Genomic DNA, 12,542 nt, shown 5'->3' with positions numbered 1-12,542 from the left:
GCGGAAACAGGGTTTTCTGAATGAAAGGATTCCTTTGATGAACCATTTGGAAGATTTTAAAAATTCTTTGGCTCAGTCGGTTAAGCGTCCGACTTCGGGTCAGGTCATGATCTCACGGTTCCTGGGTTCGAGCCCCGCGTCGGGCTCTGTGCTGACAGCTCAGAGCCTGGAGCCTGTTTCAGATTCTGTGTCCCTCTCTCGCTCTGCTCCTTCCCTGCTCATTCTCTGTCTCTCTCACTCTCTCAAGGATAAATAAACATTAAAAAATTTAAAAAAAAATTCTTTTAGAAAACCTGAATTACTTCATCAGACTTGAATTATGTTCAAATGGGAAGCTAAAGCTAACAGCATACTACCAGAACATTCACCTGGGGTTTCCTTTTCATTTATTGAAATGCAGTAAGTAGTTTAAATACTAGACCGGGGTTCCTGGGTGGCTCAGTCCGTTAAGCGTCCGACTTTGTCTCAGGTCATTATCTCGCGGTTAATGGGTTCGAGCCCAAGCTCAGAGCCTAGAGCCTGCTTCGGATTCTGTGTCTCCCTCTCTATCTGCCCCTCCCCCGCTTGCGCATGCTCTTTCTCTCTCTCTCAAAAATTAAAATAATAGAAACATTTAAAAAAAATTTTAAAGAAATACTGGACCATATTTGCAAACTAACCTATCTGTCAGTAGAGCTGCTTGGTAGATTTGATGAGGTGAGCTTCCGGGTCCTACTTTGTGCAAGGCCCTGTGACAGCTATTGAAGGGGAGAAATGGCAATTTTAAGGGGAGGCACAGTCATGGCCTTTGAGATGGTCCTTACATGCTCACAGGATTTTAACCAGAAGAGAAATGGAGGTGGGGGTTGTGTGTGGAAAGAACAAAAGAATTCCAGGCGTAAGATGAAGTTACAGGAGATACTGGAGCCTCCTCATGGTGTGTGGTAAGTTTTTGCATCTTGTTTCCAGGCAAATGAATGACAGGACTCAGTCTCTGCTTGTAGATCTGAACTGGAATCAGGAAAGGTTAGAGGCAGAGGACACTTAGGAGGATATTACAATTGTTGAAATACAGAAAAAAAGTAATATAGTGCAAGCTAGGATACAGCAGAAAGAAGGGATGGATTTTCTTTTTTTCTCTTTTTTCCTTTCACTAGGCTCCATGCCCAATGTGGGGCTTGAACTCAAGACAGTGAGATCAAGGGTCACACGTATTCTACCTTCTGAGCCAGCCAGGCACCCCAGAAGGATAGATTTTTAAAACTCATAATTCAAATCCGTAGGATTGACAACAGCGGGGAGTGGGTGTTCCAAGATAACTCTTGAGGCTTTGAGCCTGGATGGTGGGAAGGTGGTGAAACCATCACGGTGATCAGAGGCCACAAATGCCGGTTTGGCGTCAGCAGAAGCGAGCTTGGTCCTGATGTCCTCCGTGTGAGGAGCTGGGAGGTAGAGGCAGCCATGGGGAGCAGCGTGAATCCACTGATATAATCTATGAAGTGTTCCTGATTATAAAACAAGCTGTTGAATGCAGGGCAGAGGGGAGGCATGAAAGGACAAGAGGAAGGGGCTTCCCAGGAAGTGGCTGGATAAGCAGGCCTACGCCTCCCGGGAAGGGCCTCGGGAGACCTCTGGGTGGAAAGATGACACGAGATAAAGGGAAGGAAAGGCCAAGGACAATGAGAAGAGCTGGAGACAGACCTCCAAGGCGAGTCAGAATGGAAACAGAGGTACAGAACCAAGAACTGAGCGAGCATGGTGTTGTTAAAATTGAAGTAGGCAGGGGCGCCTGGGTGGCTCAGTCAGTTAAGCGTCTGACTTCAGCTCAGGTCATGATCACACGGTTCGTGGGTTCAAGCCCCATGTCGGGCTCTGTGCTGACAGCCAGCTCAGAGCCTGGAGCCTGCTTCAGATTCTGTATCTCTCTCTCTCTGACCCTCCCCTGCTCATGCTGTTTCTCTCTCTCAGAAATAAACAAAAACATTAAAAAATTAAAAATAAAATAAAATAAAATTGAAGTAGGCAGGCATCTCTAAATACAGAGGGACAGTGGTCAGAAGCCTGAGCAAGAAGTCCCTGGAGTCTGACATCTTGGCATTCATCATATGAACTAATCATGTGCCTCGTTCTAGAGCTTTCCCTGCACAGCCTTTCACTTCACACCCGCGGTAGCAGTAGACACTGCTATTAAACTGCACTCAGGGTTCACATGTGTTAAGTGACCCTCTCAAAGCCCCACAACTAGCACGTGGAAAGGTGGGGACTCTAAGCCAGCGAGGCCTCACTGCAAAACCTGTTACCCGCACACTCTTGGTCACGTGCTTCAATACGGCAGTGAGGGTGGAAGCCAGACCTCGGTGTCAGTGTCGGGGAAAGAGAAGGAAACAGGACCTCGCGTTAATTTTGCGCTCACTCTGGGTCTAGACCGTGCTGGGTGCCCCCTGTGAATGTGGACCCTGGGTAGGGAGAAGGGAGGGGAGCGGTAGCCGGAGGGGGCCGAGCCAGAGCTTTGCTGCAATTTCGCCGAGGGGCTAGAGGACTGTGCTACTCAGGGTCTTGAGCCAGAACACGGAAATACTTTCTCAAAACAGAAACCTGCATTAAAATGAGCCTCTTTAAGCGAGGACTCTACCCCTCTAACAGCACGTAGTGACTTGCTATTTCCTTTCTTAATGCATATGAAGAGTGCTATTTCCTATATTTAGTAAACGGGTAACAGTATTCATGCATTAGAATTGTACATACTTTTTTGGGTCCCTTGTTTTTTTCTGATGAGATAATGATATTTCCTTTCAAAATGATAGTGGCCTTAAGCTCTGGATCATGGGAAACAAAAGGAAAATAGGCCATGAGAACATACGAGCTGGCAGAGGAAATAAACACCAATCATTGGGGTGAATTCTCTCGATTGCAGGGCGGAAGAATCTTGTGAAGGGAAGAAAATTCACTTTGTCTTTCTGAGGGCAAAGAGTGTCTTTGCTGTGGCCTTTGTGTGATGGCTAAGGCCTTCCCCTGGGAACAGGGCGAGGGCTCCTAACAGGAAGGCTGTCATATTTGTGTGCCTCCGAGAAATACACTGCGCGGGCTGGCTGCTCACCAGGGCGGCTGTTTTCAGTCTAGTCAATGCCGCTTCGAACCAGCTAAAAGCCTCATACATCCCCGGAATAGCAAGGTAGGCCAGGAGGAGTTTCTCCTTCTGTGTCCAAAGAAGCCCCTTCCTCCGCTCCCCTCCCCCACTCCCCGACCCCCCAGGAAGGAAGGCCAGATCTTTGCTAAAAGGCTTCAACATCAGGGAAACTGCCAGGGACGGGAAAGTGGGTTGTTCATCAGCCCTTGGCTTCAGCCTCTGGAGAAGCATTTCGATGAACTTGGAGCAATCGTGTGCTATGCACGTTCAGCAGAGCTGCTGGAGGGGGTTTAAAAGGAGCTCTCCAACTCAAACATATTTGGGATGCTTGAAAACAGGTTCGATCATTAAAGCTATGTCCACTCGGTGCCAAAGCAATGAGCGAAACGGAGAAAAATCAAACCTGTCCGTGTGGGGTGCGGAGAACCGGATGCTTAGCCTCAGGTCCTCACAGGCCCCTGCCACACACTCTGCACCGCAGTCCCACCCCAGGGCTCGGTGTTTCTGTGAAATGCCCAAGGCCGCATCTCCCCGGGGAACTTATGAGTGGCACCCGGCTCCGTGAGGTTCCTCCCATGAGAGAATTCAAACGTCTGATTCAGACCTGACGGGAGAGAGCAATCATTTCGTACTTGACCTAACCACCATCCACTGACATGACAGAACTGCGTTACGGTAGGACTGAGCCAGAGCTCCCGCCTCTGACCGGAGTGCCCGCAGTCGGCTAGCAGCAGGCGGACACAGCCTATTAAGCAACGGCAGGGCTTACACACTGAAGGGCCCATTTTCCCCTTGCCCGGGCATAAGTGCGCCTCTGTGGGGCCTGTGTGCTGGGAGCCAGGAGAGCTTGGCCTGAGGCCACGGCAGCTTGGCTGTGCAGCTTTGACCTGCAGTGCTGGGAGGCCGTGAGCAGTGAGCACACAAGCCTTCCTCTCTGGAATCTTCCACCCTGGCACTGCATTTCATCAGAGGGCTGGTTGAGTCCCTTCGGCTCCCGTCCAGGGCAGGAAACACAAGCAGTCCCAGGTCTGGAATAGGACTCGGAACACATCCCACATCCAGAAAGGGTCTGGGGTGGCTAGTTGCCCTGCGGCATCCTGGTAATCACTGTCCCGCTCTGGGGCCGGTGGGGTCAGTCCCCAAGCCCTCCTGCTCTTTCTACTGAGGCCAGCCATGCGGGACTCAGGGAAAGCTTTTAGAACCTGCACCAACACTTCCAGTACCAGGCACCGTAGGGGATTTTGCAGAGGGCCCAGGCACTTATCATTTGTTAAGCTATTCATTTGAACTGTTTGAAATTGCTTTTTTTTTTTTTTTAAAGCATGGTCAAAAATGCAATGCGCTCATCTTCACGGTAGAAATTATGGAGTAAGTGTAAGGCATGCGGTGGAGGGAGCACAATGATGAGAACCAGACCTGGATTCAAATCTCAGTTCTGTCACCCTCTTTCAACAAACATATCTTGAATTCGTGCTGTGTGCCTAGTACTGCTCCAGGATCCAGACATGTAGTGGCGACAGAGACAACGGACCTTGCTCTTCATGGCCCACTCTGGGGCTGCCTCCTAGCTATTTAATGTTGGGCCAGCCAGTCACTTGGCCTCCCTGAACTTCAGCTAGAGGTGTGAGGGTTGAGTGAGATATTGCACATTAGGACAGAGATGCATTTGTGGCCTTCAATACATGAGAGTTCTATTATTTGACTGTGGCTCATAGAGGACTCCTAATAAATCTTTATCAAATGAGACAGGTTTGGAATTGATTGTAGGGGTCTTCAAGCCCACCCCCTAAGATTTCAAGCCAGACGCCCCTACAGGAGAATGGTGCACGTGAGCAGGAGCCACTGGAATGGAAGCCCCCGGATCCCAGAGAACACAGCTCTCCACCTCCCTTGGGGCCTGGAAGAGACCAGCTATGGTCAGCGCCTATGAAGTCAGGAAGGCAGTAGGCATGGGAGCTCAGGGAGGTGCAGTTGGTTTCATCTTTCTGAATGGATTTGAAATCATTTAATTTGAACAAAATAATTGTCAAATGTATTGATTGAGGCAAAGCAGAGGTTGAGACCTCAAAGGAGATGTGAAAACTACCTGCAGGGACTTCTGGTTTCACAAATCAACCCAGGCTTGGTTCGGGTTAATTAAGAGGACATGCAACTTGACCAGTCCCTCCCCTCCAGCTTTCCGCCAGTGGTGTCACTGGCATGAACGTGGAGTAATGGATTCCTTTTGCAGCCCATGGGCCTAATCTCCAGGCTCTGCATGCAAACAGGCCATACAGATATTTCACAGGCCATCCTGCTGCATAGATCATACCAGACAAGGATGAATAAGTACACAGATGCTATCTAGCAGTGCACAGTTGCTATTGAACAGTACAGCTTCCAATGGTACCTTTACCGTCATCATCCTGATCTCTGGCCAGCTCTCTGGGTCCATTCATCATAGGTGATGCACAGGGAGGTGAGACCAAGAGTTGTATTAACTTTTTTTCATACACTTTTCTGGTGGAAGCTGAAGAAGAACGCAGAGAGTACATTAAGTCGTTCTGTTTATGTATACGATCTCACTGCGTTCAAGGTCTTTCACATCCCAGATCCTTATTCTTGTACCTTACATTGTTGGTTAATTACAGCTTTTACAATCAGGTCAATCCCACAGCTACTCAGTGCATGCCTTTCCTTCCACAAACACTTAAAGTGAGGCCTCTGTGGATTAGCCACAGAGACAGGCATCGGACACATCTGAAAGTAAGACTGACAAAATTGTACATACTATCTATGGGGAATACGAACAATAAATACACAAATAGCTAACATAGCACACATACTAGGAATGAAAAAGAAAAAAAAAACCACCCAAAAGGGTGACATAATCAAGAGTAACTGGTTTTTCCTTATTGGAAAAAAACAATCCTTTCTCTCTGGCTCCATATTTAGCAATCTATATGTAGCATCTGGATTATTTATCACCTCTTCCCTCTTTATGGTTTTTTGTGTTAAAATTTTTTTTTCCGAATTCCATTTCAATGGCTTTTATTGCATATGATCCTTCCATTGTAAATGATTTTAAATCTTTGGAGGTGGTTTGTAAGTGATAAATGACTCGTCTCTAATATTTGCTGCATACATACGTAATATCGGGCCAGGTGAAAATCCAAGCTTATTAAGCTCATTCTGCAATTCATAGTCACTCAGACACTTCACATCCACCATGGTGATAGATGTTTGATCTTTCTTGCAGACAGTGGAAACTTTGAAAGAGGAAAACATGAAATTCATGAAGACAACTTCCAAATAAGCCCTAAAACTTTACCAAAAAATCCACAAAAGTGCTTACAACCCAATCTCTCCAGGCTTGGAAGCACGGAGGCAAGAAAGCAAAAGTCACCATTTTCTGCCATAAATCTCTCTTGGGTTCAGTTGCCTCAACGGTAAGCTTTGGGTGGGTGTCCCTTTCCCCAGTGCCTTTGGGGTTCAATTATTTCTAACTTTTCTATGCAACTCATGTGTGGGGAGTCTTCTGCACAAAATGAACAAATGAACAAATATTTCCATTCCTGCTTAGGAACTCTGAGCAAGACTCACACTCTGAGAAGATAAGAAGTTAATTAAATATGAAAGAGCTGAGAGAGATTTTTTAGTGAGTTAAATAAAACTTATTTATCCCTGCCCTCCTTTTGATGAGAGTACAGAGAGTCCAGAGCATTCGGTTCCTGCTAACAGTAGTAGTTTTCACACTTGTAATTTAACTCTGAACATAACGAGATGGTAGTTTTTAATTAACCGCCAGCAGACTTGGTAATTGCTGAATTGGCATTTGGAAAAAGTCAGCTATTCATTCTCTGGCACATAAATTGATTTATATAGGTTTACACAAGTCTTGATTGGCTTTCCAGACCCACACCAGCCTCAAGTTCAATTGCGTTTATTTACTTGATCCCTTCACCCTCCCAGAAGGACCCCTCCACCTACTTAACAAAATCCTGAAAAAGATGCATCGGTCAAACCTTTTAACAGAGATTTGTAATTTAGCAGTTTGTTAATTGTACCTCACTTCTAACGTGTTTCCACACTTTTTAATATTGCAGTGAAAATGACTCAAGACAATTACTCAGCACAAAAGGATACGGACCAATTTTAAGTAATGACTTTGCCTTTATTGGTGATCAATCAATGTCCAATAAGGAAGAACATTGTACACAAGCTAGAAGAAGCTGTGAATTGTCATGTACATCAGGGTTGTCTGAGAACGCCTAGCTCTACAGTTTTCCACTTAAAGCTATACTTCTGACCAGAGTCACATTCTGGCACATAGTAGGTGCTTAGTAAGTGGGAGTTTCCTTTTCTATGTGTTGGGGAAGCTGAATTAACATTTTTGGCTACCAGTAAACCACCTAATAGAGAAAGGAAAAGGACAATGTGCCTCAGAATTTTTTTTTTACTAGAAGCTAGCTTAGGCAGATCCTGTGACACAGCTGCCTGTTGTTTCACCAACTTCCCCAAAATCACCTCCAAAAGAACCCTCATCAATTTCAAGTGACGCTAGACAATTGCCTAGAGGGAACACACATATGGAAGAAAAGTACTGGAATGGAATCCAACTGGATGATTAATTCACTTACCCCTTTACATGGTTGTCTAAAGTCTATGCAGTTGGGTTGGTTACTAAAGCTGGGTGAGTTTCACCCAAGGGTTTCTACAAGCAACCTTTTTTGCCTGTTAGATATCATGGTGATCATAATACTGACAGTGTGACATCAGTCAATCCCATAGCAACAGACTGATGTGGAAGTCAGATGATTAATTTAACCTAAGTTCAGACAGAAGGAGGCACTGGTTGATTTTATGGGCAGCCTGCCACGATAAAATGTCAAGAGATGCAGAGAAGTTATCATTATGCACAGGAAGTGAGGGGAAAGAGATACTATTGAACCAAGCGCCAGGAAACTGGGAAGATAAAGGAAATATTAAACAAACTCAAGCGTCTCGGGCATCATCAAAAGATCGACAGTAGTAGATGGGCGATTTGGCCATGGACTCCAGGGAAAGTGAGAAAGTAGCAGAAGCTGTATTAACTTGTCAAAGAATCCCTCATTAAGAATAAGGAGATCCTTTAGACTATTAGCTTGAATCTTTTAAAACGACTGCTGAGACTTTAAAAACAATGATGCAAGATGAAATGTAAATACGGGGAATACACACTGCCTTCATTAAATGCCAGGGATAGGAGGGAATCTCCTGAAAGGGAGCCTGCCTCTCCTGAGTCAGATCCTGGCTTTGTCTCTTACCAGCTGGGTGACATCAGGTGAGGTGAGTTACTAACCTCATATGTCTCCTTTTCCTCATCTGTAATGGGGATGACAGCAGTCCCTACCTGACAAGGCTGTTACTGAGCGTCAGTGAGTGTATAGTACACATAAAATGCTTAGCACATACTAAGCACTATATAAATGTTTTCCATTATTCTAATTATTTGTGAGCCACATCCTCAAAGTTTCCACACCTAGCCTCTTGCTTGGGAAGCCCCGTCCCATTTACACTTGCCTATGGGACTCTACCATTCAACACCATCTGGATTCTGGGAAAAGATTAAGCATTTTTGTCAGGGAGGCTCATTGAATGATTCTAGGCTGTGGTTCTGAGGGCGATAGCTCCAGAGTTTCTGAATAGAGCATCAGTTTCCAAACAAACATGTAATGCAAACATTTGCCAACATCTAAACATTGGATTCACCAAACAAAGACTTGGAAAATTGACACATTTGTTTCAATCAAAGCAAATAAATGATAGGCTTGGGTTATTAGGATGCATAAGCATTTTGTTTACATTTCCTAGAATTGCTTTCAACAAAAAAGCAGCCAGCAGGTGGAACTGCTTCCATTTAAACAGTTAGACTATTAGGATGAAACAGGCATTTCTAGAATATTTTCTTAGACCTCTGCAGTTTAAAAGAAGCTAGGTTGACAAAGGATTCAATCAGATGATCTGATTGGGTTGAGCCTCCTATTATGCACAAACTATTCTGTCTGAAATTATTCCCCTGAAGATCCCACCCAGCCCATCCATGATTGTATTTTCAGCATTATTCTGTTTAAGAAATCCTGTACTCTGCAGTATCGGGAAATACTTGGTTTTGATGTTCGCAGCACCCATTTCTCTCAGTTTTATCTGTGAAGTCCTGGGCATTAGCTTGTTTTTTGTTTATTATTCCCCCCATGGCTGCAAAGATATTTTATTCCATTTCTTGAGGGAAGCAAGTTTTAATTGCCAATCTACGAGGTATTCAACATGATAAGGTATCTAAACCCTGAGAGCTTCCTCTTTTCATTAAAATGTAGATCCAATTTCTTTTCCCTTAATGCCACATGCTGTTATTAAACTGAAATAACGGAAATAGTAAAAGCCAGATGTCACTTCGGTCTCAGGTTTGACGTGGGGCACAATTTCCTCTCCTCAAGTTTAATCTGCCGTTATTTACTAACCCCATCCTTTGGAAGAATGCACAATTTAAATGTAAATGCAATTTACATAGGGGAGCAGATAGTAGATTTGCAGTTTCAATTGCCAATAACCATTTGCAAAGGGGGAAATCAACTAAAGCAAAGATCAGCAGCTGTCAGGCTGAAGTCTGCATCGCTTGCCATTATCCTAGACTTTCCTCCTGAAGGCACCTGCCTCTGAACCTCAGCTAGGCGGGCAGCAGGAAGTGGCGAACCGAGGCATTTCCCCAGATACTTTAAACGGCATTTACTATTGACTTGGGGGGGGGGAGAGGAAGTTTGGGTTTCAATGGGTAAATTCAGTCAGCACCATCATTGGCGTCATTAACTGAACCATCTCTTTCAACAAATGTTTATTGATCATCTCCTATAGGTCAGACAACATGCTTGGCCTAAACTAGAAAGTGGTAGAAGGGCACCTGGACGGCTCCGTCAGCTAAGTGTCTGACTCTTGATTTTGGCTCAGGTCATGATCTCACTGTTGTTTGATCGAGCCCCATGTTGGGGTCCACGCTGTTAAGGTACTCTCCCTCCCCCACTCTGTCTGCCCCTCCCCCACTTTCTCTCTCTCTCTCAAAATAAATAAGAGAAAGTGGTATAGGGGAAGACAAAGATATAGTCCTTCTTTTAAGGAGCTCATTGTCTCCTTCAAGAGAAAGAAAACAAATAATTGCGAGAAAATAAGATAAGCCGTTAACAGAGTCCTCCTGTAAACCCAGATTTGGAAGCCCCTAAGGGCTGAAAGATTCATGTAGGCTGAGACTTCCAGAATGATCAGTCATTTGCCCTTTAACAAGGGGACTGAGGACGGCCATTTTAGGAGTGGTGATAGAAGGGACAGGAGGAAAATGAGCTGAGGGATGGGAGGAGTTAAATCTTAACTTCTAGGCACATTTGGAAGTTTGTCAGTGTGCCTTGGCAAGATTAAATTTGTTGGACGCTGACTGGAGGGTTCTGTGTTTATGTGTCTGATACAATTGAGGTTGGATTCTGAGCGGATGTGAGTTGGTAGTGCAGAGTCTGGAGGCTATTTGGGAGAGTCGTTACAACAGTCCCTAAAAAAGAGTTGCCTCAGACATGGACCAGGCCGGCATGGGGTGACTGCAGAAGAAGACACACGATTCATGAATGATTTAGGAGATGGAAGAGCCAGGGCCAGTGACTCTTTGGCTGTTTCCCCCTTGACCGCACTCATACAGGCACGAGCTCCATCTCAGTCCTTTGTCTCAGCCACGAGCCCACATACCGGAGGAACTGCATGGAGTTCAGTCTACATAGCACTGATGCTTAAATTATTCTGTATTCGTCTATTCAGCCCTTGATTATCCACACTACTTGAAGGCAGCAGCAGTGCAGATAATCCATAACTCTTCTATTTGGCTTTGGAATTAATTACATCTTTTAGAGTAAATTTGCCTTCTTAATTAATTTTTCTTAGGCTAATACTAAAATTAACTAAGGGGCGCCTGGGTGACTCAGTCGGTTAAGCGTTCAACTTTTGCTCAGGTCATGATCTCACGTGTGGGTTTAAGCCCTGCATTGGGCTCTGCACTGACAGCTCGGAGCCTGGAACCTGCTTCGGATTCTGCTTCTCCCTCTCGGCCCCTCCCCAACTCGTGCTCTCTCTCTCTCTTCCAAAAATAAATAAACATTAAAAACATTTTTTAATAAAAAAATAAAATTAACTAATATTCTCCCAAGCCCAAAACAGCTGGGCAGGGGAGGGGGAGAGCAGAGCTCAGCAGCAGGAAACAGCCACTTTGCATTAACATTCAGGGTGAATCATCCACAGGGACCTTGAGCTGGGTCTAGCTCACCGAGAGGTGGCCGGTGTAAGTAGAGACTTCAGTGCTTTGGGGGTTCAGTTGCCAAGCACCTACTATGTGCTGAGCACCTGGCTGAGCCTGAAGATGGGAAAATAAATGTAACAAAGTGTCTGCTGTCAAGGAGCTGCCTGTTTAATGGGGACAACGGAAGAGTAAACAGATCGTTTAATCAAATGCAGTCAGGGCTCTGGCAGAAGCATCTTCTCAAGAGAATAAGGCATGAACAAGGTTAATGGAGAAAAAACAAAAACCAATTTGTATGAAACAAAGGCGAAAAAGTCGCTTAATTTCTGTTTTATGAACACACCAGCAAATATCCTTTTAATAAAATGTGCGCATATAGCTTCCTCTTTCAGGAACTCAAATCTGTAAATTTTGGTGTGGCCTTCCCTAGTGATTTTTTTTAAAAAATGTTTATTTATTTTGAGAGGGGGAGGGAGGGGCAGAGAGAGAGGGAGACAGATAATCACACGTAGGCTCTGCTCAAGGGTTGATCTCACGAACTGTGAGATCATGACCTGAGCTGAAATCAAGAGTCAGATGCTTAACCAACTGAGCCACCCAGGTGCCCCTTCCCTAGTAATTTTTAATTATAATATTTCAGCCCCAAGATTCCCTCTGAGCTGCCATGGAGGGGTGCGGGCACAGAGCAGCCCCATTCAAGGGCAGCCAGGACAGCTCCACCCCTGCCTGCTTTATGTACTGAGCTCCTGTGAGGACTGCCTTTAAAGGAAGAGAAAATGTGTCTGGACCCAAAATAGGTCTAGCCTCTAGTCCTGTTATGAAGACAAAGCAAACCTTGGATGCTGACAAATTATGATCCCGAGGCCTCCCTTCCTGGTGTCCTGTAAGTCCTGCATAGAGAGATTTATTGTGCATAAACCTGAGAGAAATAATCTGCGGGTGACAGAGAGATAACTAAAATGTGCTTTTTGTCCTCAAAGGGATTATGTTCTAGGTGGAGACACCAAAAACAGGCAAGGGAAAAGGTAAGTTAAAGTTCATAATCGAGTACCCACATGGTAGTACTCATGGGTGCCACGGAAGTTCAGAAGCAGAGAAGAAAATCACCATTGGTTGGGAGTGATAGGTGTTCAGGGAAAGCTTCCTGGA

At 45.2% G+C, this 12,542-nt stretch overlaps 1 protein-coding gene across 5 annotated transcripts in view; it reads right to left on the bottom strand.

The window, feature by feature from the left end:
• Positions 1-7,789, bottom strand: part of LEMD1 (LEM domain containing 1) — a 29,667-nt gene extending 21,878 nt beyond the window's left edge. For 2 of the 5 annotated variants that reach the window (XM_077772019.1, XM_077772020.1), the window contains exons 1-3: positions 7,726-7,789; positions 6,235-6,354; positions 5,496-5,615 (exon numbers count right to left, since the gene is read on the bottom strand). In XM_077772019.1, coding sequence (XP_077628145.1) covers positions 5,496-5,615; positions 6,235-6,316 — 202 coding nt within the window. In that variant the 5' untranslated portion in view covers positions 6,317-6,354; positions 7,726-7,789. Of the gene's footprint in view, positions 1-2,724; positions 2,796-5,495; positions 5,616-6,234; positions 6,355-7,725 lie in introns of all 5 variants that reach the window. The other 3 variants (XM_077772023.1, XM_077772024.1, XM_077772022.1) reach the window with 3 other exon arrangements.
• Between the last annotated feature and the right edge of the window lie 4,753 nt (positions 7,790-12,542).

The sequence above is a fragment of the Crocuta crocuta genome, unplaced genomic scaffold (genome assembly GCF_008692635.1).
Source record: "Crocuta crocuta isolate KB4526 unplaced genomic scaffold, BGI_CrCroc_1.0 scaffold318, whole genome shotgun sequence".
Lineage (NCBI taxonomy): Eukaryota > Metazoa > Chordata > Mammalia > Carnivora > Hyaenidae > Crocuta > Crocuta crocuta.
The sequence above is the reverse complement of the archived record's forward strand: the minus strand, read 5'-3'. Positions and strand labels throughout refer to the sequence as shown.